Consider the following 26,655-nt stretch of genomic DNA (forward strand, 5'->3'; position numbering starts at 1 on the left):
TTCGGAGGTGGTGACGCTGTCGAACTTCAAGGAGGAAGTTTTGTTAGATTTCGGAGAGCTCGCCAGGTCTTCGACCAGGGCTTGTAGACGATCCACCTACGAAGGAGTAGGCCAAAGGCGGTCAGTCACCGACGCGAAATACGGTCAATCGAGACGACTCGCCTGCGCTTGCAGTTCTCTCGTTCCTTGCAATTCATGATCGTTCTTGATATACAGAGGTGTAGCGTCCCTGTGTATCGTACAACTGTCGTCAGTACCAAAGAATTAGGAGCAAGACAAATCGAACTCACCCCTCCCATACACATTCGGTCCCTTTCGCAATACAAGAAGAGCACGGCAAGGATCTATCGCACTTGAGTTTCTTCTTCCGACATGGAGCACAACTTGCGGGTGAGCGCTTCCTAACGGGAAGAGGTACGGTCGAAGTACGAGGACTCGCTTTCTTCTTCTTCCCGCCGAGTGAGGTCGTGCGAGCGCGAGGCGATGGGGTCGGATTCGTTGGAGGTGGGAGTTCTGAGCTTGCAGAGTCGACTCGACTGTGATCGCTCCATCCTTCCGGGTGCCCAACGAAACTACCGGAGATCGAGACGGAGAGCAGAGGACGACTCGAACGAGGATCGGGTAAATGGTAGTCTTCGTTTGGGTGAATTGGGGGATGAGAGACTGGTTGCTCGTCGTAGGATGGGAATGCGGACGAGACGGGTGAGGTGAAGGTACTCATCCGGAGATCGTGTGATTGAGAGAGAGCGTGAGGTTGTGCTTTGGAATTTGAAGAAGACCGCGAACGGGGATGCTGCGAGCGCGAGAGGGTGGTCTCAGACTGATGCTGGTAGAGCGCAGTGGGCGAGATCGTTTGAACATGAGAAGGAAGAGCGAAGGAGTCGGGGAGACTCAGACCAGGCGAGGGCGTGGGACGATGAGAGACTATCGGTGAGGACGGAAGCGAAAGGTTGAGATGAGCACCGAATCCGGCATGAAATGATGGGTCGTAAAAGATCGAAGGGGATTGAGAGTGATAATTTTCGCAGGGAGCGAAGGGATGAGAGTGCGAAGGGCTTTGAGATTGTGAAACCGAATGATAGGACGGGCGATCAAGCTGATAGGATGGTAGCTGGTCTGAAGAAGTGTCTTGTCGAGCAGGCATGGTCGAAGCTGTCGAGAGTGCCGCGAGACAAGTGTCGAGCTTCGGTTGAACGAACTCGACTTTTCGAAAGAGGTAGAAGCTGAAGGACAAGGACGAGGAGAGGTCGCTGTGGCAGGGATAGCGATAGATTGTCAGTCGAGGGTCCTCATGAACCAAGAGATGCTGATTGTTGATCCAGGAGAGGTGGAGGTGTACAAGACAACGAGTCGAGGAAAGTTTCGGAGAGACAAAACTCACTCGCTTATCTCCTAGCTCGTCGTGAGTGCCTATCGACAGATAGAGTAGCGAGGTAGTTGCTTTGTTCGACAAGCTACAGACTAGAACGATGTAGGGGAAGAGCAACGTTGCATCCACACACTTCCGACTCGTTGAAGGATCTTCGACCCCAGCCGAAGGGGATCCTGCGCGAGCTATCTCGGCCCCACCAGCCCTGAATCTGCGAACAGTTTCACCCAATCCTTGCGGAGGGAGATAGCGAAGTACCGGTAACTCCATACCGTGGAAAAGGGAGAGACGTAAATTGTGTTCCACTCGAGTGATCGAGGCTTCGGAAAAAGGAGCATTCACTCGTAAGATCCATCTCGGATCCGCTCTCCTCGATCACCTGGTCGTGCGCTTGTCTCGGGTTGACGTTGTCAAGGATCTCAGATCTGAAGTTACAGCCTCGCACGAAAGTCATCGTCAGTACAAACGACTGAAAAACGGGCGAGGAAACTGCAAAAAATGTAAAACTCACCGAGCTTTTCCACGAATCCTTCTATCCTTCCGAATCGTCGGAAAGCTGGAATGAGCCGATAGAACATCCCAAGGAAATTCGGAATACTGTACATAGAGTGTTCGAACGAAAATTGCAAGATTTTGTGCCTGGTGAAAGGTTTCCGAAAGGGGTTGTCGAGGCAACCCTTGACGATCCTCGTCGACTCCTCTTCAAGTCGCAGTCGCAGCCGCTTGCCAATCTGAGCCGAAGGTCATTCTTTTGCTAATACGACGCAAGATCGTCATTGAGTTGCAACTCATTGTTTCGGGTCCCGTGCCAGAGGTTGGAATTCTGTCGCAGAGGAAACAATACAGTCAATCAAATCATTATACAGACCCTTTATGACTCAGGCTGTGACTCGTACGTACAATTGCAAGTGTACAAGGTGGCTGAAAGAGGAAAGGCACGAAACGAGATGGAAGAACGATTGAGAAACAGTTTGCTCAAAATCGAAAATCGACGTTGATGAGAGTCACACCAACCAACGACGACGAAGAACCCTTGCTACCGTTTACGAAGACTTGGGTCGAGACTTGAACGAATTGAGATACCAGAAACTTCCTATTGATCCGATGCAAAAGACAGGGAGTCAGTGAAATGAGTTCGCAACGTCTCTTCGCAGTTCCGAATCTGTCGGGGTCTCGGGACAACTGCCCCTCATTCTGGCTCATAGCACGTGTTGTTGTATGGACCCCTTCGCGAGGGTCAATTGCGAGAGGTGTTGCGCCGCAAAGCGGGAGATACAGGAATCGATACGAGCGAGACGTGGAGATCGGTAGGACTGACCATTCAAGTACGAGGCGAAAGAGAGCCACGCGCAGTAAGGAACGAGGAGGTAGGAGGTGCGGGGATCGACTTTGAACGCTTCGTAAGTGAGAGCATAACTCGTCGCCGTCAACGCTCCCAAATCGAGCATTGCGAGACCCATTTGTTTCAAACCGAAGAAGAGCTGTCATGTCACCGACGGCGTCAGTGCCGTCAACGTCAATGCGAGAAGGAAAGGAAAGAGAGGATACTTACAGGAGTCCATGCTTGATTGAGAGCGAATTGAACCCAGTAAAGTTTGAGTGCATGTTCAGCGGCGTTCTTCAGGGGAGATCCAGGTAGAGCGGCATCGTACTGCTTGACGATGAGATGAGAGGCAACACCCTGATTGAATACAGCGGCGTGAGCGTCGTTCTCGGGTCAAAATCGCGAAGAAGAAAAATAACCATTGCGACGTAGAGGGCTGACCACGCGACAGGGAAGAGCCAGCGAGGAGGCTCGATGGGAGGTCTCTTAAGAGCTGCGGTAGAATGTCGAATCAGCAAGCTATAGCTATACGAATTCCTGAAATAAACTGAGAAAACTCACTCGGGTACCAGGTGTTGACCGACGTCTTTGTGATCCTTCCGTTGAGCATGCCGAAAGCTAGAGGGATTCCGACTGCTACGGCAGGCATCCGGCTCATCTCGAAGAAGAGGGAAGGGAGTTGAATCGGCATGATGAGAGACTCTGTCGCGGCGAGAGAAAGGAATTGGTCAGTTCTCTTTGCGTATAGGCAGCGTATAGCTACAGGGTACTGCTAGGTAGACTCGGAATCCTCCCTCCTAGCACCTCGATGGCCGAATGATCTTCATCAAGAACCGACCCGCGCTAAAGAGCGAGCCCAGCTCCTACTTCCGCCTTGTGTAGTGTACTGACGCACAGCTTGTACTCCTATACTTAGTGGAAGTCGCCTGCGTTGTCGCTTCGAGAATACCGTAGGACTGGCGATCAAGCGGAAAGTTGAATGACGACAAGCGCGAAAGACGAGAGTCTAGGGATACGATGGGATTCGCTTGAGGAAGTCCTGAGTATTAACTACCGCTTACGAGAAAGTCGTCTGGAAGTGTCGATGGGGGCGGACGAAGTGCGAGAAAGGTTCCGAACGGTTCGAGAATTCCGCTCGCGAAACGCAAGTCCTACTCTCTGGAGCTCGCCCGTAATATTCGTAGAGATCTAGGTAGTTACAAAGGAGTGATACAAGAAACAGCCAAAAAGGAATTAAAGTCCCGTCAAATCCACCCTTCCAACTCTCTCTCCTTCATTCTCTTCCTCTTCGTGTCTCCGAAGCTTCGATCTCGAATCACCCTATCCTCTTCGACTACCCGTAACGCCTCGATCCATTTCTGGCGTTCCGCAGCGCAAGCTTCGACGAGAGAATCAATTTCGACCCATTTCGCCTCCGTTTCGACCGTCCTCAAAGCGGCAAGTTGTCCGAATGCGAGTGCGGGTTGAACAGCGAGGATCGAGAGAGTCGTAGAGTCGATCTTTGCAGTGGGGTCGTCAGGAGGTGGGAGGGTGAGAAAGGGAGGAAGAACCCCGTCGCGGAGGAACGATAGAATCGTCGAGTAGGTGGTACCGAGACCGGAAGGGAGAGTAATGTCGGTGCGATCGAGGAAGACATGGAGTCGAGGGATAGTCGAGGTTGAGGGCAACGGCGCATGAGAAGGAGGAAAGTCGGAATCCGTTGGAGCCGTAGATTCACTCGTCGTCAAACTCGGCGGTCGAGTTCTCGTACTCGATGATGCCTCCGATGAAGGCGCTTCTCCTCTGGTTTCGACTTTCATCACGGAAGGACGAGGGCGAGATTCTTCCGTGATCTTCGCCCGACTGACGGAGTCTCCGAAGACGATGGTTTCCTCGCCGTTGTTGCCAGCGTCCCTCGACGGCGAGTCGTTCTGTAGATGAAGGAAAGATCGAGGTGATCCAGGCCGACTAGGAAGAGGTTCAAACGCTTGATTCTGGAGGAGCTGGAAGAAAGGTTCGCGATCCGATTCGTCGTCGTCGCCTCCTTCGTAATTGAAGCCGAGCGATCCAGTCGAGATATGCAGACGTTTCTTGAGTGCTCTTCGGACAGCGATTTCGTCCGGCGAGAGAGGGAGATCGTGGTAAGAGAACGAGCGAGGAGACATCGCATTTGACGCTCGACGAGCAAGAGACGGAGTCTGAGGCGAAGACGAGGCAGAAGCGGGAACAGGAGAATTCGAAGAGATAGTTGGATGTACTGAGAGATGTTTCGAACCGAGACTCGGGGTAGGGACGACCTGAACTTGTCGAGAAGCAGGGAGAGGATCCAGATCGAGTTTGAGAGGAGGAGGTGGAGCGGTGAACGAAGGCATGGAGAGGAAGAGCTGCGGAGCGAGAGGGTCGATCGGAGAGCAACAATCGTTCCCTTCGTCCTCCTCGTCGTCCTTCGAGCTCGTCAAGTCGCGCATGAAGGGAAAGGGCGACGGATTAGGCGAAACCTCGAAATGTGATCCGGTGATGTTGATGCTCGATCCCGAGTGTAAACCGTCGTCTTCATCTTCGACCGCGAACTTTGTCAAACTAAGATAGCTCGGATTTTCCTTCTGTCCTGCTCTCGGCCCTTCCCGCTTGATCTCACCGATCTTCGATACGACTAATTGACCCAACCTGCCTCCTTTCGATTCGCCGCCAACGAGAGTGTCGACCGTCGTTGTGTGAGATGAACCGCCGACATCGATCTGAACGAGGATTTCGTGCGAGTTGCGCGATTCGAGATCTCGTCTGGATGGTACAGAGAGTACGAGTGCGTCGAAAGGCGGTAGACTGCGGTCAACGAGCGGAAGCGTTGGATTTCCGCGACGCCGAGGATGTGGGTTCAACGGAGGAATCGAAATCGAGGGAGGAGAATTCGGTCGTAACTTCGGTTTCGACGGTTTCGGGGGAGAAGGCGTAGTTTTCGCTACTCGAGTTCGAGAGGGAGACGAGTTCTTGATGAGGGTACCGGCGATCGAATCGGATCTTGGTGGTAAATCGACGAGTTTGCGAGCGACTATTCCTCCTCCTCCTCCTGAGTCGATCGAAGGCCTCGAGCTCTTTTCAGGCAAATTCGTGTTCTGGCTTGGAGGTGATACCGAGCCTTTTCGGGGAGATGGTGAACGAGATGAGCTTCCTTTCCGACCGTGCGCGATTCCCTGTCTCTTCCTCGCGAGTACTTCCAGCACTTCCTTCGCTGCACCAGCGAGTCTGTCCTTTCCTACTCCGATAACCCCTCCTAGATCTGCTCCGCTGAGTTCCCTCGCGAGTTCTTTTCTTCGACTCGCAACTACCGTCGGAGACCTCAACACTTCTGCTTCGTCAAAGGACGTCCTCGTCCATGGAGCGACTTCGAAGTCGTACATCCTCGGTGATGGGACGATGATGAAAGATTCGCTTGCGCTAGGTGAATGTTTCGGACGAGTCGTAGAGTTCGAGGAAGACGAGAGGGAGAATCGACGAAGAGGGGGAGACTGCGGTTGCGCGTTCGATGTATGATTGAAGAATCGTTGAATGGTTTTGGCGCCTGGAGGGGATTTGACGGCGAGAGTATCGGCGGAGAAGCGAGATGAAAGGTTGTGTTGGGGTGGAGTAGGCGGAAGAGGCGGAGGAGGGTGAGGGAATCGGAGGGCCGACTTGATGTTGTCCATCTGGAGATCGTATTCAAGACGAGTCAGCGAAGGAGGAGCTAGCTAGAGACGTAGAACAGACTCACCTTGTCGAATCGTCGAGAGTTTGCTGTTGATACGAGATCCTAAGCGAATGTAACAGAGCAGCCTTGTGGATCTCGAGATCGTCGAAGAGTGTCGACCTGACGAACAAAGGTAGTCGTAGAAGAAGGGCTAACGCTTCTTCTCCTGAAGAACAAGGTCGACAGAGAGGACAGACCTCGCCTCAGCTCGAAAACAAAGGGAGCCCAACCGCTTATTCGACCGAGGTGACGAGGCGTGTGCAGTGCATCGTTGGATATCCTGCTGTCGATATTCTTTGCGTGCCCGTAGTCATTGTGCGAGGAGTTGTCGTTCATTCGATCGAATTCAGGCCGGCGAAGGAGAAAGAAACATAGTCGTTCTCGCGGCTCCCTGGCGGACGCCGATAATGTGCATAGTATGGCTGCTTCCTCAATAGCTGAGAAGCATAGAAGACGTCGTTAGTTGAGAGAGGTTCGCGGGAGAATTTGGCGGATCTTCTGGTTGAACTCCACCCACTCTCTTCTCGTCGCATCGTAGATACGCGTACTTGCAGAGACCCCCCTTTGACCTCTTTAATCTCTTGTGAGTCTCCCTACCACCTTTACCTCACTACAGGAGGATGCCGGAGTCGGAATAAACACGCGTTCTTGCTCCCCTCCTCCCTCGGTTCTCATCTCCTTTACAACGCCACGGACTGACTTTCTGCCTTCCGTAGAACTCTATCATCTTCTATACCGTCAACACAAATCCCTAAGGAACAACATGCGTGGTGAGTCTCTCTCTTCGGCCGCCGGAACCCTTCTTTCCCTCGAATCCTTCATCTGACTACTGTTCCCTGTGTGCCGTAGAAATCATCTCCGTCTCGGTCGGACAAGCTGGTGTTCAAATCGGAAACGCGTAAGTCCGACCAATTGTAGTGGTGACCTTGAACTCATCTCCCTTTGCGTTTCGTTCAGCTGCTGGGAACTTTACTGCCTCGAACACGGTCTCGGTCCCGATGGTCGCATCGTCAACGAGGATCCCGAGAAGCAAAACTCGAACGGAGGTTTCTCGACTTTCTTCTCCGAGACTGGATCGGGCAAATACGTTCCTCGTTCGATTTACGTCGACCTCGAACCTTCCGTCGTCGACGAGGTTCGCACTGGAGAATACCGTCAATTGTTCCACCCCGAGACCCTCATCAACGGAAAGGAGGACGCCGCGAACAATTACGCTCGTGGTCACTACACGGTCGGAAAAGAGTTGATCGACACGACTTGCGACCGCATCCGTAAGCTCGCCGACAACTGCGAGGGTCTTCAAGGATTCTTCGTCTTCCACTCGTTCGGAGGTGGAACGGGTTCCGGTTTCGGTGCTCTCCTTCTCGAGAAACTTTCGGGAGATTACGGCAAGAAATCGAAGCTCGAATTCTCGGTTTACCCCGCCCCTTCGCTCTCTTCTTCCGTCGTCGAGCCCTACAACTCGATCCTCACGACCCACACCACTCTCGAACACGTCGACTGTTCGTTCATGGTCGATAACGAGGGTGAGTCAAGACGACTTTTTCCTTCCCGTCGAAAAATGCTCACCTAGTTCTCTCGCGGTCAGCTATCTACGACATCTGCCGAAAGAACCTCGGTATTCAATCTCCCGGTTTCAAGAACTTGAACCGAATCATTGCTCAAGTTGTCTCTTCGATCACCGCTTCCCTTCGATTCGATGGATCCCTCAACGTTGATTTGAACGAGTTCCAAGGTATGCTAAACTCCTTCTTGTTGTGTGGCTCGAACTCATGTGTGATTCTCGGTGGACAGTCAACTTGGTTCCTTTCCCTCGTATCCATTTCCCTCTCGCGACCTACGCTCCCATCATCTCTGCCAGCAAAGCTTCCCACGAAGCCAACACTGTTTCTGAGCTTACCCACTCTTGCTTCGAGCCTTCTAACCAAATGTAAGTGGCTTGGGAGTGGTCCGGATGGTAGTTAGAACGACCAGAGAACTAACCAGACAAGTCTTTACCGCTTTTCAGGGTTAAATGCGACCCTCGTCAAGGTAAATACATGGCTTGCGCCCTCTTGTACCGCGGAGATGTCGTCCCCAAGGACGTCAACTCTGCCGTCGCCCAAATCAAGACGAAGCGTACGATTCAATTCGTCGATTGGTGCCCTACCGGTTTCAAGTTGGGAATTTGCAACGAACCCCCTGCGAACGTTCCCGGAGGAGATCTCGCAAAGGTTTCTCGATCCCTCTGTATGCTTTCGAACACGACCGCGATCGCTACCGCTTGGTCCCGACTCGACCGAAAGTTCGATTTGCTTTACTCGAAGCGTGCTTTCGTTCATTGGGTTTGTTTCTTTTCTGCCTTTTTCGACTTAGACATCCGAAGTTGACTTTGCTCTTCCTCCTCTCTTTCAGTACGTAGGAGAGGGTGCGTTATTCTATTCCTCTAGATGCCAAAAATTTGGACTTGGCGAAAAAAACCGAAAAAAGGAAAAAAGACTGACTTTTTCCTTTTCCTTTCTTTCTCTTCTCCCTTTCTCTCGCTCCTATAGGTATGGAAGAGGGCGAATTCTCAGAGGTAAGCCCCAGTATCTCTCGTCCGAGTGACTGTAGGTGGGAGACTGACCCTGAATCGCGCTTCTGCAGGCCCGAGAGGATCTTGCTGCCCTCGAGAAGGATTACGAGGAGGTTGCCGCCGAAGTCGTAAGTCTCCGATCCTTCCTCCTAGATCGCATGTCACTGATCTCTGACACATCTGCTGTAGGGCGACGAGGAGGAGATTGCCGAATACTAAGCGATCGTACCCTTCTTCGCAAAATCGAATCTCATTCGACTTTAGTCTTCTTCGCTTCATTTAGTTCTTTCATCCCTTTCGTTCGTTGGTCTTTTCCGACTACGTTATTCTCTATATGTTTTCGTTTTCAGTTTAATCTGTCAAGTCAGGTGGGACGTTTTGGTAGGGGAAATCTTAGTTGATTTTTCCTGCACTCTCTTGTCCGCGCGTCCTCTCCTTCGACGTTCGATGACCGATGACCTCAACCAGTCGTGCAGGCTCGGAGTACGCATCAGAGGAGGCTGGTATCGAAAGTACCGGCGTGAGTGACTCCTCGAGTGAGCGACTTGAGCACAGAAGCGGGATTCGACGGCGCGCCATGGTGTCATGGGAGGAAGACGAAAGGCTCTCGCGTAAATGAGTCGGACTCTGACGATCTGAAGTAGTTGGAGGCTACAGCGAAAGCTCGCGCGCGGACTCAGGTGAAAGAAAGGTCGGGAAACGCTCGCGAGGAAAATGTAGCTCTTCCATTCTCTGCGCCTCTGTGGCGCCTCTCGTGAGATGAGCGTGTCGTCTCGGACTGTCGCTAGGTCGATAAGGCCTCGAGAAGTATAACCCTACTGTAATCGTTTCCAAGCAAACCATAGAAAACCATAAAATCAAATCGATCTACCAGACTCGAGCACCTAGCTGTCCCTGACTTGCTCGAGCGCAGCTAGAGCAGCGTCCATAACTTCTCTCGGAACTCCTCCCTGTCCTTGTCCGTTCCCGTTCGTTTCTCTAGTTTGAACAGGTTCTCCGTCGACTGATTCTCCTCGAGTTCGACGGTCAACGCCTTGCTCAGATCCACTTCCTTTCTCCTCTTCCCTACCTTCGTGTACCGTCTCCAGACCTGCTGGACTTCCTCCTCCCGCTCCTCCGCCGGCCGCGACGAAACGTTTGGGTTCGATTTGAGGTTCAAAAGGATCCCAATCCATTCGATCTTGTCCTCCTGACGCTCCACCTCTCTCTCGATCGCGACTCCCTTGACTCCCTCCGATCGCGTAAGTATCCCTCTCGAACCTCGGTTCGAACCTCTCATCGAATCCGTTCAAAGCTTGACTCGAGTTCGTCGGCGATTCGAGGAAGAGTCGATTCATCGTCGTCGTGGATGAAGGATCTCCGAGTAGAGGCGGAGGAGGGGTATGAGAAGAAGCGAAAGAAGGTAACGGGTCAAAAACGCTCGAGAGACTCGGAATCGTCGAAGAAGTTGGAGTCGGCAACAACATTGAAGCGAGAGTGTTTGAGGGAGAAGTAGTCGAAGAAGAGATGGGTGAGATCATGCTCTGAGTCCAAGCGGAGAATCTTCGTGCTCCTCCTCCTCCTCCTGATCTAGGTGAAGTTCGACAAGTACCGAACGAGTTGGTGACTCCGGTTCCTCCAAAGATTCCATCTTCTTGTTCGGTACCAGCCGTGAGAGGTCCTACTCCAAACATCGGATCTTGACTACCTAGGAACCCGTGCTTTGAAGAATTGATCGAACGATAAGGTTCAACCGGAACGACGATTCGAGGTAACCTATCCCTTTCTCCTTTCTTGCTATTCGACGATTCCTTCTTCGATCGTTGGAGTTGTTGCTGTTGCTCTTGTTGTTGCTGTTGTTTCTCGTTGACGGCGTTGAGGGTCGCCCAGGTTTCAGCAGCTTGAACCGCCAAACTTTTAGGTTGAGCTTGATTCTTCTTCGACCTCGGTGGGAGTCCTCCTCCATTCTGGTATCCGCCTCGTTTGCCCCTACGAACGCCTGCCGAGTTCAACGGTCGGTATCCTCCGAGAACTGGATCGACTTTTCGGTTCTTCGACGTAGAAGCTACCGGCGCCATCGTCGACATCGTCGGAGGAGGAGGAGGAGGGACGAGCATTCTTCGGATCCCTTTTCCTTCGACCACGACTTGGTTGTACCTCTTCTCGTGCCATTTCCTCCTCTTCTGTCGGTACTCCTTCTCGGTCGTTCGAAGTTTGTCGAGCGCTCGATCGTTCATCAATTTCGTGCGTTCTTGAGTCGTCAACGAAGGAGCGGGGATCAGAGGGTAGAATACGGGAGGAGGAGGCGCGACATGAGTGGAATCTAGAGGAGTGTTGCGAGGTTTCTTGAAACGTTGAGAAATGCTCGAAGGAGGTGCTGGAGTCGGACGTTTCTTCGGCGCGGTAGAAGAAGAGGGTTTCTGGAAGAATTGACGAGGGTTGATCGAGATTGGTTGTTCTGGTCGCATCGAGGGTGTAGGGCGGAAGATCGTCGCAGGGTGGATTCCGACTTCGTGGCCGAATTGAGGTTGAATGTGTTGACGAGAGGACGAAGGGTTCTTCGGACGTTTGTCGGGCTGAGCGGGAGGATGAGCCGAAGAAGCACGATTCGAACCTCCACCAGGCGGAGGATTCGGTTGAACGAAGGACTCTGGAGGAACAGGCAATCCGAATGGATTATCGAGCGGATCGTTCGTCTGATGACCCGGTGGTAATTTTGCCGAGAGTCTCTTTCCGTCCGCACCCTTCCCGTAATGATTCGACGGCAATACCGGTCCGTAACCCGGAGGGAACTCCTTCGGATCGAGGAGTGAATGATCGTCTCCTTTGAACGTTTTGCAACGACTGTTATTTCCATTTCCTCCTTTTCCTCCTGGGAGTGGAACGAGTGGGAGTTGAGCGGGTCGTTTCGGGCGAGGAGCAGCATTACGGCGCTGTTTCGAAGGAGGAGGAATCAGGGTAGAGGCGGGATTAACCGTTTGTGTTTGTTGCTGTGGCTCTTGAGACGAGAATTGATCCAAGCCGAACGAAGGCGTGAAATATCGATTTGAGCGAGGACCACCGGTATCGTTGACTTGTTTCTGCTGTTTCGAGTGACGAGCGGGAGGGTTTGGGAGAACTGGAGAAGAAATCGCACGAAGTTGAGGTTTCTCGACGATCGCGGCGTATTTCGCGGACGGAGGAGGAGGGGCGATCGGATCAGCGCGATTGGGAGCAGGAGTAGGTACGACTGGGAGCGGTGCGATGACCTCTTGAGGACTGTGTGATACCGAACGAGGTTGCGAAAGCGTCAATAAGATCGCGGCGTCTTCCCATGCTGTCGTTTCCCTCCGAGCAGTCGTCGTCGTAGAAGGCGACGAAGGGTGAGGAGTAGATTGAGTCGTAACGATCGTCGCTAGGTTTCGAGATTCGGCTCCTCCTCCTTCTGAGCTTGGATTTTCCCGAGTCTGTTTCTCCGGTTGATTCTCCTTTGCTTCGTTTCGCGAGGCCTGCTCGACTTGTTCGACTCCGTTCTGTTCATTCTCTTCCGCTTGCTCTTTCGTTTCTCCTTGTCCATTCTCCGTCTCATTCGCTCCTTCGATCCTTTCGATCTCCGCTCCGTCTCCATTCCCATTCCTCTCCTCCCTTCCCACTCCATTCTCCGTCGATTCTTCCGGTCTCACGACCGGTATATCCCCCAACTCAACACACCTCCTCCTTTTCCTCCCTTCCCTCCTCGCCAATTCCTCTTCCCTCGTTTCCCACCTCCTCGTCAAAACTTCGACCAACCTCGTCAATCGAGTATGTTCCGTACAGAGGTTCGAATACGTTTGCGAAGGGAATCGGAGGTAGGAGGTTGGAGTCGCAGTTGAGGTTGAGGTTGAGGAAGGAACGATTTCGGGGTGAGGGGAGGGCTCGAGAGTGTTCTGACGAGGTGGTTCGTCTTGAAAGGTAGGAGAGAGGGATTGGGAGCGGGAGATGACGGATTGAGAACGGGGAGGACGGGGGAGTGGGTAAGGCGCGATTCGGGGTCGAGGGGCGACAGGTGTGTTGCGATACAAGGGAGCTCCGGTCCTCCAGACGCAGGGAATATCTACCGAGGAGCACGTCAGTGTCCATGTGAAGAGGGAGAGAGAGAAGAAGGGCTTACTTCTCGTAGCGCAACCTGAACAAACTTGATGACTACTACACCTCGCTTTCCTTTGTCTACAACCTTCGCCTATCCCATCGCAAATCTGCCTCATCAGTTGCTTGTTCTCTCTGTTTTTGAGTAAGAGGCAGAGACTCACAAGATCTAGCTCTCTGAACTTCCTCAGTTCCTCTAATCAGAATCCCACCTCCATTCCCATTCCCACTCATCGACAACGATGACGACCCGAACTGATGACCCATAACACTAATCGCACCAATCTCCATCAATCTTTGACGTTGTTTCGGGATTGGACGAGGTCGACCAGGTTCGTAACGACGTTTAGGTTTTTGAGAAATCGTCGAAGTCGATGGAATCGGTCTCCTTTGAGCTTGAGCTTGAGGTCGAGGTCGAGGTCTCGCTTGTTGAGATACCTCTAGTCGTCCCCTCGAACTCGAGAGAGGAGGCGGAGCTTCTCGTTCAGGTGAACGATGGTGGTCGTGAGGATCTCCAACGATGATGTCCCCTTCTCTGCTAAAACCATTCTCGAAATCGAACCGTCTGCTCTGTTCGTCCCTGTTCCAATTCCTCTCCAATTCCCTCTCGGCTTCCTCATCTTCCTCGTTCATGCCTACTTCGATATCACTAATCCTAAACTCTTCATCATCATCGTCGATATCGTCATCATCATCATCCCCTTCTCCTCCCGAGGAGTACTCGAGATCGACAGGTTTCTTCGGCGAACGTTTCGAACGAGATCGGGAAGTACTCGAGGCGTTAGGAGCGGAAGCGGCGGCGTCGTGGAGGTTTAAGAGCGCTTGATCAAGTGAAGGCACCTCCTCCTCTCCTTGTTCTTGTTGTTGCTCGCGTCGTTCTTCAGCGGTTGATCGAGTGTGAGAGTCTGTCGATGGGACGACGAGTTCATTCGACATTCCTCCCTCTCTTTCAAACGGAGAGAGAAGAGGGAGGGAGGGAGTCTGTCGAAGAAGGGGCGCGGGTGAAAGAGAGTGGGGAATTCAATCGAAAAAGTCGGTACCGTTCACTAGGTTGTTATAGCAGTGAGTGGAGGAAGAGGGGGAGGTCGGATAGTTTCAAATCGGAGTTGCCGCGGTCGTACGAAGTTTGACGAGGACAAGGGAGCAGAGCGAGGTGAGACGAGGATTCAAAGAGAGAAGCGATCTGATCCCGCATGAGGTCCTCGTGCTCGTCCTTGGGCGGGGTTCGAGAGCCGACTTTGAATAGAAACAAATGGGAACCGAAGCGAAGCGAGCCGAGAGCGTTCGTTGAATAGGTCTGAGCGATCGACGACTACCTGCTACAGCAGAGAGAGCAGTCGATTGTGTGTAGCATCGTAGTCGAGCGATTCATAGTGAAGGAGAAGAGAGAGACGATCCTCGAATCAGAACTTGAATTGATCAAGAATCGCCTCGCTCCCCTTCCTACCTGTCCACCATTACCATGTTCCGACTAACACCCGCGCGTACTACACTCCGTTCCTTCTCGACTTCGACTCGTCAAGCGACTTCAGTCCCCGTTCGAGCGGTCGGAACCGAAGGACAAATCATCCCATCTGAACGTCCCGAAGGTCACGTCGTTCAAGCTGGTGTAGTATCCGGTGCACCTGGTAAGCAGCCTCTCTCACTCCTCTCTCTGGAACTCGCGCTGATCAGATGGGAGGATGAGGGATGATTTAGTTGAATTACATCGAAGACCAGTGAGGATCTTCAGACCTACGGTACCCGTTACTCAATCGGCGAAAGCTACTTCTCACCACTGGCGAGTCGATTGGGATATCTTGCAAGGTTCGGGAAGGTGGGAGAACCCTTTGATGGGTTGGGCTTCTTCGTCAGTTTCTCACTTCTCCATCTGCCTTCAAGAGTGTGGTGGCTGATCGAAGAATCCGAGGAATCGACAGGGCGGATTACATGCAAGGTACTCATGTCAAATTCGATTCGAAAACGGACGCGATCGCTTTCTGTGAGAAACAAGGGTGGGAGTTTTACGTTCAAGAACCCAACGTTCAGAAGTTTGAACCCAAGTCTTATGCAAAGTGAGTGCACACTCTACTTTGTCATCGCATCGAGCGGCGACGGATGAGGGAGGAATGAGGAGACATTCGAAAACTGATGTAATTTGTGCGCGATTGAACAGCAACTACAAATACGTTGCCAAGGACCTTCGTATCTGCCACACCAAGTAGGACGACCACCCCCTCCGATTCTGATTCGACCTCTTCTCTTTCTTCTCCCGAAAAGATTTAACTTTCCTTTTCATTCTGACCTCTTCCCCCTTCTCTGTGTATGCTGTGTTTGCAACGTTTTATCTTGATCAACCTTGACACAGGAGAGCAGGCTCGGAAGAGAAGAAGAAGGAAGAGTCAAGGACCGAAGGATACAAGATCAAGGGTCACGCTCAGGTTTCTTGCTTCAATTACTCTCGAGCAGCGTGGCGAGCGGTATGCTCGAGACGAACAAAATGTTGAGGCTTCCAGGATAGGTACGAGAGAAGGGCAAAGGACACGCGTAGAGAAGGAAACAAGGACAAAAACACCAAAACGACAGAAACGAAAGAAACGAAAAGCTACGACCCGACAAGACCACGGTTTCGTCACTTAATCTACTCCAAGCGGCTTCGCAAGCGGCTTCATCACGTCAGCGAACCCAACGATCAATCTTTTCGTATCTTCGTCCAGTCCCGCCGTGTCGAATGGAAGGAGAAAAAGACTAACGATAAAAAACTGCAAGCCCTGCCAGCTGACCCCCCGAGTTTTGACCCATTCAAAAACTCGGCTGTGACTATCGCGAGTCGTCTTGGGAGCATATCTGTGCGGTACGCGAGCTCAAAGAAGCCGCTTTTCGCCATCGGCAGGATTTGAGCTTTCTCTCGTTTAATGGTCTCGCTACGGATCCTTCGCGCAAAGCAAACGAGGATGACTGAACTCATTCGTTAACAGACGTCAGACAGTACTGCAGAAAGAGCGTAAAAGGAACAAACAGACAGGAGGAAGACGACCAAAGCAAACGACCGAAAGAAACCGAAAACCCCTAACGATCTACTGTTACTACTTGGAGAACCCGAGAGACCTCATGATCCTCAAGTAACGCTTCACCATCGCTTGCAACCACTCCCTCATCCTCGGGTTGAACCCCGACGTATCGAACCCTTTGATCCCCGCCACAAACCTTTCATACGAAGCTCTGACGACGTCGTGAGAGAGAACCGGTTCGCCTCGTCCAGAAGCGCGTTCGACGATAACTATGATCGTATTGTGTACGAGGGAGAGTCGGAATAGTTCGTTGTACAAGATGAAGGGATTCGAATTCTGTGAAGAATCGCTGTTCTCTGCGAGAGTGATGAGAGGAGACATTTGTTGAGCCATCATGTCGAACGATTTGATCCCGATCGAAGAGAGAGGAAAGGTTCGTTCGGTTTCTCGGTTAAGAGTTGAGAACGGGCGAGAATGAGACACGACGAAAGTTGCGGTTCTGGCAAGAGTGAGTTGTTTGCGAGGTCGGGAGTAATTTGACACAGGAACGACCTGTGAGACACCCCGGAGCTTGAGTGTGCGCCGTCGAGAGACGCTCAGACTTCAAGGAACTCACTCCCAATCCCCCTTGAAAGAACCGAGAGCTTGAACAACTTCGAACAGCGTCAATCCGGGAAGGGCCGCTTTGGGACAACTACACGATCGACACTCGTGACTCCAAGGGATCTCGCGGTACTCGTCGAGCTTCAAGGCTTCTGCTTCAGAAAGAGGAGGGACGAAGAATGAAGACGAATCCTTTCCGCAAAGGTATTTGTGAGAGTAGTGAAGCTTTCCTCCCATCGCGAGGTCAGCTAGTACGCCTCGGGATTAGTAGAGTGGAAGACTGACGGTCTTCTGACACCGTTGGCTACAAAAACGAGTCTCTGAATGCGAATCTCGACACTTTGAACAAACTTTGGTCGTTCTCGAGCGACAGACCGAACATTCCTGAGGTTTGAGAGCTCGTGAGGACATCTCTGGTCGAGTAGTATAGTGGGTCGAGCGTCGCGATGAGGTCGAGTGACGTGAAGGAACAGAAGAGATGAAGGAGAAACGGACGCTGGTTTCGCTGTCTCGCCGACGTGCTGATCCGATCGAACGCTCGGAAGAATTGTATCGAATCCGAAAAGGATTGTACGAGCGAATGGAAGCTAAACGAGACCAGTGTCACCGCACTCGACTCAATTTTCACTTTTCGAAAATTTCAACCTTGTTTTCCGCGGCTTCGCACGACTGCAAAAAACGATGTATCTACACTCCGTCGAATTCGGCTCCTTCAGTGCAGCGAGTGTTCTCGACGGTAAAAGCAAAAGGGGAAGGGTTTGGAGAGGGAGGGAGTCGAACCCTCTGCCTCTCGCAAGCAGACGAACTGTCTTGACTCGAGATGCTAAGCGAGCGCTCTACCGATGAGCTACATCCCCGAATTTCGCTTGTAGTGGCGACAAATTCTGCATACATATACCAAAATACCACGCCGCCGGATCTTGCGTTCAAACTCGACTTTACAGAGTTGTGACTTCTTCAAGCTCCAAGACCGAATGGCAAAATGACTCGTGGGACATATCGGAGGTCAACGGGACCCGAAGTCCAAGCTCGCACTCGCTCAAGGCGACGCAAGTCGACTTCGTTTCTATCACCCGTTTCCTCAAGTCGCTTGTCAATGAGCACTTTTCTTCTCCTCTAGTACTGACTTCCTCGCGGGCAGTAGCTCAATAGGCTCATCCTTATAGCGATATAGCTCTCTCGGAGTGAACGCGACAAGCGAGCGAACGAAGTTGCATAGAGAACGATTTGGGTTTCGAGCACAAATGCTCACAAGAACGAACAAAAAAACGAGAGCAGGCAGGGGTTAGTGCGAGGTAATCAATCAATCAGTCAGTGGATACAAAACGATACGAAGAGGCAGGATAATAACGTATTCAGGAGAGAGAGTGAGGCGAGAGGGTAGGAATAGCATTGTTTTTTTGCGACGACGAAACGAAAGGAATTCGAGAAAACCAGACCAGGGTTTTGCTAGAGGAGATAGACAGAAGGAAAGACACGTCGTTTTGAGGGGAGGGAGGGAATTACTGGGCGAAAGGGTTGACGGCGACGACTTTGAGAACGGGAGGAGATTTCGTCATGTCGGCCTGTGGGGAGCGACGAAGAGAGTTAGTAAAGCGAGTTAGGGGGAAAGAGAGCATCGAGACTCACGCTAATGATGACGGGAACTTCATGGAGTTCTGAAATGACTTGACAGGCATGTCCATCCTTGGTCGAGAGTCCATCGAATTTGAGAGGAGCACGCTGTCAAGATCGATGACAGTCAGTAACGAAAACGAAAGTATAATGCAACGAGTCGTTAGCTCACCTCGCGACTCTTGATGTGTTGTTGAGTCTCGACCGATTTCCTCGCAGCTTTAGCGAAAGCGTCGGCCGAATCATCTCGTTCTCCTTGTTCCTCCTCGTTGTCATCGTCCTCGAAGAGTCCCTTTTCGGCATCAGTTTGAGTCGTTTCAGACTCCATCATCTTGGCATGGTGTTGAACTTGAGAATGAAGTCGGGCGAGGTGATCGTCTTGGTTGTTCTCGACGAGGTACGAAAGAACGTCGACTCCCTTCTTCCAGTAGATCGTGAGCGAATTCGTGTGCTCATCGTACATGAAGGACTACAACCGAGCAGGCATGAGTACTCTATCTCACACGGAACCGAGAGAGAAAAGACTCACCTCGGTAGGAAGATCTGCGATTCGAAGACGTTTCTCGAGTTGTCCGAATTCGGGAACGAGGACGTCGTAGGCTTGATCGAGAACTCCGATAACGGTCGCGGTACAAATCACAGGTCCATAACGTTTCGTCAAATCGGAGATGAGAACGCAGAGGAACAAGTGTTGAGATTGTTCTTGAGCGAGACGAGCCGCCTCCTTCTTCGTGTTGCACACTTGAGCGATCTTGGCGACGGTTTCGGTATCGAGCGAGAATTTGGGATCGGCTCCAACGAGACCACCAGGGCTCGAAGAAGCGAGTTGTTGTTCGTGAAGGAGGATCGCCTCGAGTTGACGATGAACCATGATGTCGGCGTAGCGACGAATCGGAGACGTGAAGTGAGTGTAAAGGGGGACGCTCAAGGCGTAGTGAGCGTATTTCGAAATGTCGAGCGAACCGGTACAGAAGTATTTCGCGCGTTGCATCGATCGAGTCGAGAGATGTTGGAGAGTGAGACGTTCGTTCTTGTCGGTGATAGAAGCGAACGATTTCATGAGAGCACCGGCCGAAGATCCATCGAGATCGAGTCCGAGTCGTTTCATTCGCGAGATGAAAGCATCCTAATCGACGGAGAGCGAGTCAGTAACTAGAACGCGCCAAGGCTGAGAGAAGTCACGCACTAGACGACGGTCGACGGGAGCTTCGTGTCGACGAAGGAGAGCTTGATCCGGTAGACCCGAGGCGATCTTTCCAGCGACCGAAATGTTGGCGAGAAGCATGTACTGAGAGAGGAAGCAGAGATTCAGCGAGCTTGTCGACGAGTTAGAGTCGATAGGAGTCTCACCTCTTCGATGAGTTCGTTCGCTTCTTTGCGTTCGAACGCGGCACAATCTTCGGGCAAACCAAACTCGTTGAGCGCGAACGAAACTTTGACGTTGTCGATGCGGAGGGCACCGTTGTCGAATCGACGAGCACGAAGGAGTTTCGCAATGTCCTATCGAGAGCAAGCGCGAGCGTAAGTGAGTGAATGCTCGAATAGGGATGAGGGAGAGCGAAGGACTAACGCCGAGAGCCTTGATGTCGTTCTCGATCTCATTTTGAAGCTCAAAGTCGTCGACCTTTCCGTCGGGTAGAGGTCGACCTTCGATAACTTCTTGAGCGTTCGAGTAGGCGAGTTTGACCTTGGAGCTGAGGATGAAAGGACGGGATTATCAGTAACGGGCGACGATGAAGAAGCGGAGAAAGACGACTCACTTGATGATGGTCTTTCCGAACCAAGTATCGAGGACTTTTCCTTCCGGGGTCATTTGGAAGATGACCGAGAATGTGAGTTTGTCACTTCCAGGGTTGAGGGAACAAAGTTCTTCGCTGAGCGTCGGAGGGAGCATCGGTACTGCACGTTGAACGAGGTAGACCGTCGTCGCACGTTTGCGAGCTTCTCGATCGAGGGGAGTGTTCGTCTATCGTGCACGGTGTGTCAGCTCAGAAAACACGCTTTCTAGACGGAGACTCGCAACGCACCTTGACGAAATGAGAGACATCGGCGATGTGAACTCCGACTTCGTAAGTACCGTCTTCGTTCTTGACGATGTGAAGCGCGTCGTCGAGATCCTTCGCGGTTTCGGGATCGATCGTGAAGACTCGGTGGTTGCGAAGATCTCGTCGAACGTCGGCTTGAGTTTCGCCTAGCAACGAGTCGGACGGGGTCAGCGTGGAACTCAAGCTCAGAGTAAAGGAGGAGGAGTACTCACGATCAGGAATCGACCAAGGCGTAGGAGGGAGGCACTTGTTGACACTTTCCGAGAAATCTTCAGCGGTAAAGTTGCAATCTTTGAGGAGCGCACTCGTTTCGGTTTCGATGTCTCCGATTGGTCCAAGTTCTTCGACGAGTTGACCGAAAGGGTGGAGGGAAGAGATCGGCCAACGTTTGATGCATGCGACGAAGAGTCGATCCGAGTACTTTTCAGATTTTTCGACAAAATCGGCGGGGGCTTGTTCGGTAGCTGTTAACTCGGAACTCACCCGTCAGCGATTGTCAGGTAGCTAAGAGGGAGATGAGCTCACGGATCGCGATGAGAGGGACTCGTTTGTCGGTAGGTCGGAACCAAATGATCTTGGGAGGAGGACCAGAATGACCGTTCGTACTTCCACGAAGATCGACACCTTCACGCTCTCGACGTTCGGCATCTTGTTTCTGTTGAGTCGCAGCGGACGAAGGTCGAAGAACTCCGAGCATTCCACTGAAGAGTTGACCGGGAGCTCGTTCGAGAACAGCGACGACGTGACCGGCGAATTGAGGTTTCTGTTCATCGTTGACTTCTTCCTCTTCGAGGAGGGTGAGTCCTTGACCTTCGACTTCGACGTCGTCCTTCTTCTTGTCGAGTTTGCGGAGATCGCGAGAGGCACGAGGGTCGAACGAAGCTTGTTCTTCCTTTTTGCGTTTCTTCTCCTCTTTGTCTTTCTTCGTTCCCCAAACATCGTCGACCTACACCAATGCGAGGTTCAAATAGAGAGTCAGTCGCTGGGAGTAAACAGGGAGCGAAACGAGTAAAAGCTTACATCGAGGAGTTCAACCGCAACGATATCCCCTTCGAGGGCACGGTTACGATCCTTCGAGCCTGTACGCCATCCTCAAGAGCTCAGTGCTGTACCACTCAGAAAGAAACGAAGAGACGTACCACAGATGTAAATGTCGGAATCGAGAACGTCAGTCGCAACGTAAGCGTCACTCCTGTTCCTCTTGTTTACTCTCAAAGTACCGATGACGAGTTTACCAGCCGCCAAAAGGGGAGGAATACTCGCTTGAGGGAGGTAAGGGGCGAAGAGACTCTTCCTCATCTGATGGTTGTTGTTATTGTTTCCTTGATGCATTCCCGGTTGAGGGATTCCTCCTCCGTAACCGGCCATCGCGAGTTGACCAGGTCCTCCTTGTCCTCCAGGACCGATTTGTGACATACCGAACGAAGGAACTCGAGCGTGACCGGCTGAAGCTCGGTACGTCGCGAGTTGTTGAAGGTGAGATTGAGCTTCGGCGAGGTTTGCCGGGTTCGATTGATCTGATCACACGAGAGGAGTGAGCATTCGAGACTCTTGAGGAAGTAGAATAGAGACAGTAGAGCTCACTCGGAGTCCAAGTCCAACCTCCGAGAGAAGAAACACTTCCACTCTGTTTCCTATGATGACCCATCGATCTTCCCTGACTCTGATTGAGGGAACTCTCTCCCCAGCCACCAAATTCTCCGTCCTCGGAACGTTGTTGCAAACGGTTTCCTCCTCCTCCTCCCGCAGCGTTCGAAGCTGCTCCTCCGAACGTGAATCCGCCTGAAGATCCTGCGAATCCACCTCTCGGGTTCGATCCAATCGGAGGTGATTGAGAGAGGTTCGGCGAAGAGTTTGCCGAGGTGGTCGTGTTGACCGAGACTCGTCGAGCGTGAGATTTCGTTCCCGCTCCCCCAACTCCTCCGAATCCGACTCCTCCAACTCCTTGTCCGAACTGACCCATGGCTCCAGTCGGTTGACTCTGTTGGTTCGAAGGAATACGACGATGTTGACCTTGCGAAGCTTGAGCTTGAGAAGAACCGATTCGAGGTGAATTGTTCAACGAATCGGGTTGAGCGTTCGTTACTTGAGCGAGGTTCGCTTGCATGTCTCCGAATCGAGCCATGAGGGATTCTTGTTGAAGTTTGAGGTTCGCGAGTTGTTGTTGAATCGCCATTTGTTCCGCGATCAAATCGTTCGCGTTTGCTGGATTAACGTTCGAACCCATTTGTCCGACGAATCCTCCTACTCCCGCACCACCGTTCGTGTTGTTCATAGCTCCACCGAGTTGAGCGATCTGACGTTGGAGATCGAATTGTTGTTGCTGCTGAGCTTGAAGTTGAAGGTATTGTTGATTGTTCGAGAACGTCGGGGAAGAAGTCGGATTGAACCCTCCTCCTCCTCCTCGGAACGGTGAAGGGTCTTCGAAGAGGGAAGTGTTTTGATGAGCGAAACCGTTTCCTTGAAGAGGGGGAGAATTAGGGAGACCGGTCATGAGATCGAAACGAGAAGCGGTTGGAGTGATTAATCCTTCGTCCATCATGTCGTGAATCGGACCGAGAGTACCAGGGAGGAATCCTCCAGCGTTCGGATTGAGGTTCGCAGCACCCATGTGAGGGTTCTGGTTCGAATTCGATGAAGGAGGAGGAGCGTTAATCGCGGGAGGAAGTTGAATCGAATGACCCGAAGTGTTCTTGCGATGACCCGCGGCGTTGGCTGAAGGACCTCTCGAGCGAGAAGACGAATCGGTAGCAGAAGGGGGAGGAGATTGAGAAGCCGGGTTGTTGGGAGAAGACGAATTACTCGTCGAATCTTTCATTTCGTTCAAAAGTTTATTGATGTTCGAAAGGTTCTCGCTCGTCGTTCCTTCTTTCCTCGAAGTCGTTTCTTGGCTTCCTCGACGTTGTCCGGCGCCTGCACCAGATCCTCCTCCTCCTCCTCCTCCTCGAGAAGGTTTTCGGCCGTGAGAACTTCTTCCACCTCCAGAGTTCGGGTTCGAGTTCGTTGCAGTTTCCTCAGTTGTCTTCTTTGCGTTCGAGTTTCCGACTGATCCTCCTCCACGCGAGTTTGAGCGAGGTGCACGATTAGCGCCACTTGAACGATTTCGAGGATTCGAAGAAGCGGAAGAAGAAGAATCTTGTTTCTTATTCGATTCTGGTGGACTCGACATGACGACCTATCCTGATTTCGGTTGGAAAGAATGTAAACTCGTTGGTTGTTGAAGTGAAGTAGTTGTTGTTGGTGAAAGTGAAAGGAACTGGAGAGAGAGAGGAAGAAAAGAAAGTCAGAAATCGATTACTGTAAATGACTCGGAATTCCGTTTGAACCGGTTTTGTTCCCTTCTCTCTCGACCGTAAGCAGAGTGTGTCTATCCTCTTCACGACCCAAGTACGTCGTTGTGGTTGCAAGTCCGACAGAAAGAGAGGGGGAGCTCCTTCAACATCGCCACGAGTTCTATCCTCCTCCGGTGCCACCTCGCTTTCAGTCGCTCCAGCTGAAACAACTTGTCATCTTCGATTCGTTCGCGAACGAGAGCTCGCGATGCTCGAGGTGGGTACGACATCCGATCCCGACCTTTTCCATCAACCGAAAGAGCGGAAGGAGAGACTCACCTCGGAATAGGGTAGATAGTTCAAGTACTCGGTTTGTTCTGGTTCTGTGACAGTCTGGACTGCTTAGAGTGAGGGAAGAAGAGGTTCGAGCGAGAGAGGTGGATAGGAGAGAGAAAGAACAGAGGGCGACGATGGCGGATGCAGGCGAGTAGGTGGAGAGACAGAGATTCAAAGTAGTGGGGAGTGTGCTTGTAAGGCGTCAGTAATCGGATGAGAGAGTGGGAGGGGAGAAGAGAGATGGTGACGCACGACTTCAGTTTGATCAAGAGAGTCGTAGAGAGAGACTCGTGGTCGTAGTGAGTGTGATTCAGAGATGGATCGCGAGCAGATGTGACGAGTCTGCAAGCCGCGCGTGAGTCGAGGGAAGAGAGAAAGGGAGACGTTTCGCAAGCGCAGCGCTCGAATCGACTTCGAACTTTGGGAAGAAAGGGAATCAAATGATGTCGTTCGAGGTCAGATTGCTTCGATACGAGAACTCTGTCAGTGTACGAAGGCTCGCAGCGAGGACAGGGCGAAGAGCGAATGAAGAGTTTGCGAAAATCGAGTTTCGCAATCGGTTTGCGACGAAACGCTGCGTCTTCTCTCTCCTTGGAGGAGGAAGACTGGGGACTCCTCGAGCAATACGTACTCCTTGTCTGATCGTCGAGGTCCTCGATCAGGTAGGAACGTCTGGTCGGCAACATCGTTTTCTGAGCTTGAAATTCATTCGAAGTTCTCGAGGTCTCCCAGCGTCGCCTCCCCCATACTACGAGAGTTCGAGGGCTCTTGCTGCACACTTACAACTCTCGCAGAATTGTGAAGTAGGCCAGTGATCTCGGAACCCGCCCCACTACCGGAAGAGACGAGTTCGAATCGAAAACAACTTTTCACTCTTTCCTCTCTACCTTTCACTCTCATCAACTTCGACCCCTTTCAACTCGGCTACAGCAAGCCTCATTCAGTTAACGCGCAGCTCAGATGGTCAACTCGACTCCAAATCAGCCGGGGTCTCGACTTCAGACGGGGTCACGAGGTCTCCTCTCGTTCCTGTCTTTTTCGCCCAACCCACCTCCTTCCGCCCCCTTCCGCCTGTCGAAATGAATCTTCAGCCAGACCCACGTCTGTCCGGCAGCAGGATTAGCATGGATTCAGAGTAACCTCGAGATCGCAACTTCCAAGCTCAACCTATTTCACCCTCTTCGGACCCTATCCTCTCTCAGTTGCTCGGAACGCTTCGGGGTCTCTCAGATCTAGAGCAGAACCACCCTGGGCTAGGACTCGACAGGATTCCCGATCTTCAAGGTGACTTACGGGTCGAAGTCGTCGCACCTTTTCCCTCGAATTTCGACACGAGTCTTCGCTAATCTTCAACCCTATCCACCTCGAACCCAGCTGATCAACTCTCGAACTCTGAACGCTTCCACGTACCGTACGTCAGACGGGCTTATCTCTTTCCTCGCTCTGATTTGCTCGAAGAGGTCGACGGCAATCCGAAATTTACGGCAACCCGAACGTTTTTGTGTCGGTCGCTCCAGGTTTTTTACAGCCCGGCTCTTCCCGCTCCTCCCTCTTCCTTACTCCTTACTCCTTACAAGCAGATCGAACGATACCAGTGGCGGCGAACGATAGATACGATTCGAAAGGCAGTCAAAAACGATGAATTCTTCTCACTCTTTAAATTCGCACGCGTCAACACATCCCGGAACTTCCCCTTCTCCTTCTTCGGATTCCTCTCTCCCTCCTCACTACACCTCCTCCGGCTCGTTCGATTCGATCAATACCCTCGCTCCTTCCGAACAACCACTTCACTTTTCATCAACTGCGACAACTCCGACTCCTTCTCGGCCTCTCTCGTTCATCGATACGTGTGAATATGATGGACCGACAAGGGTTGGATCGCCTGAACTGATAAAGGGCGAAGACGAAAAGGGGAAGAGGCGTGAAAACGATCGGGAGGGAACAGCGGAACCGAGCGAGAAAGAAGAAGAATCGTATCCTGAGGGTGGATTGAGAGCGTATTTGGCACTCGCGGGTAGTACGCTCGTACTCACCTGTACTTTCTCCATATCGAATTCGTTCGGTACATTCTTGAACTATTACAAACTCGTGAGTCGGTGTCGTTCTCATTTTCTTTTCTCTCTTCGCTTGTGCTGACTCCATCCTACTTCCCTCTCTCCCACTCTCTCGCATTTAGCATCAACTATCAGCGTACGACACTTCAAATATCAGCTGGATTGGATCGTCTCATCTGTTCATCACCTTTGGTTCTGCTTTTCTCGCCGGCGTTCTTTTCGACAAGGGATAGTGAGTCACATTTCTCCGTGCTTGTGCCACCCAAGCGCTGACTGACTGACCATCGTTCTTTATAGCTTTCGATATCAACTCGCATTCGGCTCGATCTTCTGGATCATCGGTTTATCGTGTCTCTCGATTTGCGAAAGCTTTATCGAAATCTTCCTCTGCCACTCGCTCTGCATGGGTGTAAGTTGCTTTCCCCTAGCCCCTTAGTCTCTTGTTAGGCCTCGCGCTGAGCTTTGCTCTCCTCGCCCCACAGATCGCCCTCGGTGCCATGTTTTCTCCCTGTCTATCCGTGCTCGGAACATATTTCAAGAGGAAACGAGCTTTTGTCGTAGGAGTCGCTGCTTCAGGAACTGCGGTTGGGGCCGTATGTTTCCCGATCATGCTCGAACACTTGTTCGCCCAAGTTGGATTCAAGCTCGCTATTCTCTATCGCAAGTTTTCTTCTCTTCGAGCGTTGACGAATTCTCTAGATCGCTAAC

At 51.9% G+C, this 26,655-nt stretch overlaps 9 protein-coding genes across 9 annotated transcripts; 3 read left to right on the forward strand and 6 right to left on the reverse strand.

Annotated features, from left to right (window-relative positions):
- Window positions 1–144: 144 nt before the first annotated feature.
- On the reverse strand, window positions 145–721 carry JCM6883_004547 (Zn(II)2Cys6 transcription factor domain-containing protein; the record flags this gene model as incomplete). The annotated part of the gene is made up of 2 exons (XM_076632550.1): window positions 145–229; window positions 291–721. 2 exons carry the CDS (start codon window positions 719–721, stop codon window positions 145–147), a joined length of 516 nt encoding a protein of 171 aa, XP_076487522.1.
- A 1,691-nt stretch (window positions 722–2,412) lies between these two features.
- Window positions 2,413–3,384, reverse strand: JCM6883_004548 (TspO/MBR family protein; the record flags this gene model as incomplete). The annotated part of the gene is made up of 5 exons (XM_076632551.1): window positions 2,413–2,462; window positions 2,688–2,850; window positions 2,922–3,050; window positions 3,113–3,186; window positions 3,255–3,384. 5 exons carry the CDS (start codon window positions 3,382–3,384, stop codon window positions 2,413–2,415), a joined length of 546 nt encoding a protein of 181 aa, XP_076487523.1.
- A 553-nt stretch (window positions 3,385–3,937) lies between these two features.
- Window positions 3,938–6,355, reverse strand: JCM6883_004549 (uncharacterized protein; the record flags this gene model as incomplete). Its single annotated transcript, XM_076632552.1, has 1 exon — window positions 3,938–6,355. One exon carries the CDS (start codon window positions 6,353–6,355, stop codon window positions 3,938–3,940), a length of 2,418 nt encoding a protein of 805 aa, XP_076487524.1.
- An 804-nt stretch (window positions 6,356–7,159) lies between these two features.
- Window positions 7,160–9,169, forward strand: JCM6883_004550 (tubulin alpha chain; the record flags this gene model as incomplete). The annotated part of the gene is made up of 10 exons (XM_076632553.1): window positions 7,160–7,166; window positions 7,246–7,294; window positions 7,354–7,922; window positions 7,985–8,131; window positions 8,191–8,326; window positions 8,405–8,720; window positions 8,791–8,803; window positions 8,928–8,953; window positions 9,022–9,078; window positions 9,140–9,169. The coding sequence occupies 10 exons, from the start codon at window positions 7,160–7,162 to the stop codon at window positions 9,167–9,169; spliced, it is 1,350 nt and encodes a 449-aa protein (XP_076487525.1).
- Window positions 9,170–9,834: 665 nt separating this feature from the next.
- Window positions 9,835–13,969, reverse strand: JCM6883_004551 (uncharacterized protein; the record flags this gene model as incomplete). Its single annotated transcript, XM_076632554.1, has 3 exons — window positions 9,835–13,001; window positions 13,059–13,127; window positions 13,198–13,969. 3 exons carry the CDS (start codon window positions 13,967–13,969, stop codon window positions 9,835–9,837), a joined length of 4,008 nt encoding a protein of 1,335 aa, XP_076487526.1.
- Window positions 13,970–14,495: 526 nt separating this feature from the next.
- Window positions 14,496–15,237, forward strand: JCM6883_004552 (ETC complex I subunit; the record flags this gene model as incomplete). Its single annotated transcript, XM_076632555.1, has 4 exons — window positions 14,496–14,661; window positions 14,732–14,882; window positions 14,953–15,087; window positions 15,189–15,237. 4 exons carry the CDS (start codon window positions 14,496–14,498, stop codon window positions 15,235–15,237), a joined length of 501 nt encoding a protein of 166 aa, XP_076487527.1.
- Window positions 15,238–16,098: 861 nt separating this feature from the next.
- Window positions 16,099–16,863, reverse strand: JCM6883_004553 (uncharacterized protein; the record flags this gene model as incomplete). Its single annotated transcript, XM_076632556.1, has 2 exons — window positions 16,099–16,522; window positions 16,640–16,863. 2 exons carry the CDS (start codon window positions 16,861–16,863, stop codon window positions 16,099–16,101), a joined length of 648 nt encoding a protein of 215 aa, XP_076487528.1.
- A 1,265-nt stretch (window positions 16,864–18,128) lies between these two features.
- SSD1 (mRNA-binding translational repressor SSD1) lies at window positions 18,129–23,454 on the reverse strand (the record flags this gene model as incomplete). The annotated part of the gene is made up of 14 exons (XM_076632557.1): window positions 18,129–18,191; window positions 18,256–18,348; window positions 18,413–18,709; window positions 18,770–19,366; window positions 19,427–19,528; window positions 19,591–19,740; window positions 19,811–19,934; window positions 20,001–20,206; window positions 20,268–20,431; window positions 20,498–20,749; window positions 20,811–21,231; window positions 21,306–21,364; window positions 21,425–21,802; window positions 21,870–23,454. The coding sequence occupies 14 exons, from the start codon at window positions 23,452–23,454 to the stop codon at window positions 18,129–18,131; spliced, it is 4,491 nt and encodes a 1,496-aa protein (XP_076487529.1).
- Window positions 23,455–25,531: 2,077 nt separating this feature from the next.
- Window positions 25,532–26,654, forward strand: JCM6883_004555 (uncharacterized protein; the record flags this gene model as incomplete). The annotated part of the gene is made up of 4 exons (XM_076632558.1): window positions 25,532–25,981; window positions 26,070–26,179; window positions 26,245–26,356; window positions 26,430–26,654. 4 exons carry the CDS (start codon window positions 25,532–25,534, stop codon window positions 26,652–26,654), a joined length of 897 nt encoding a protein of 298 aa, XP_076487530.1.
- Between the last annotated feature and the right edge of the window lies 1 nt (window position 26,655).

The sequence above is a fragment of the Sporobolomyces salmoneus genome (genome assembly GCF_050403485.1).
Source record: "Sporobolomyces salmoneus JCM6883 DNA, S_salmoneus_JCM6883_v1_ctg27, whole genome shotgun sequence".
NCBI lineage: Eukaryota > Fungi > Basidiomycota > Microbotryomycetes > Sporidiobolales > Sporidiobolaceae > Sporobolomyces > Sporobolomyces salmoneus.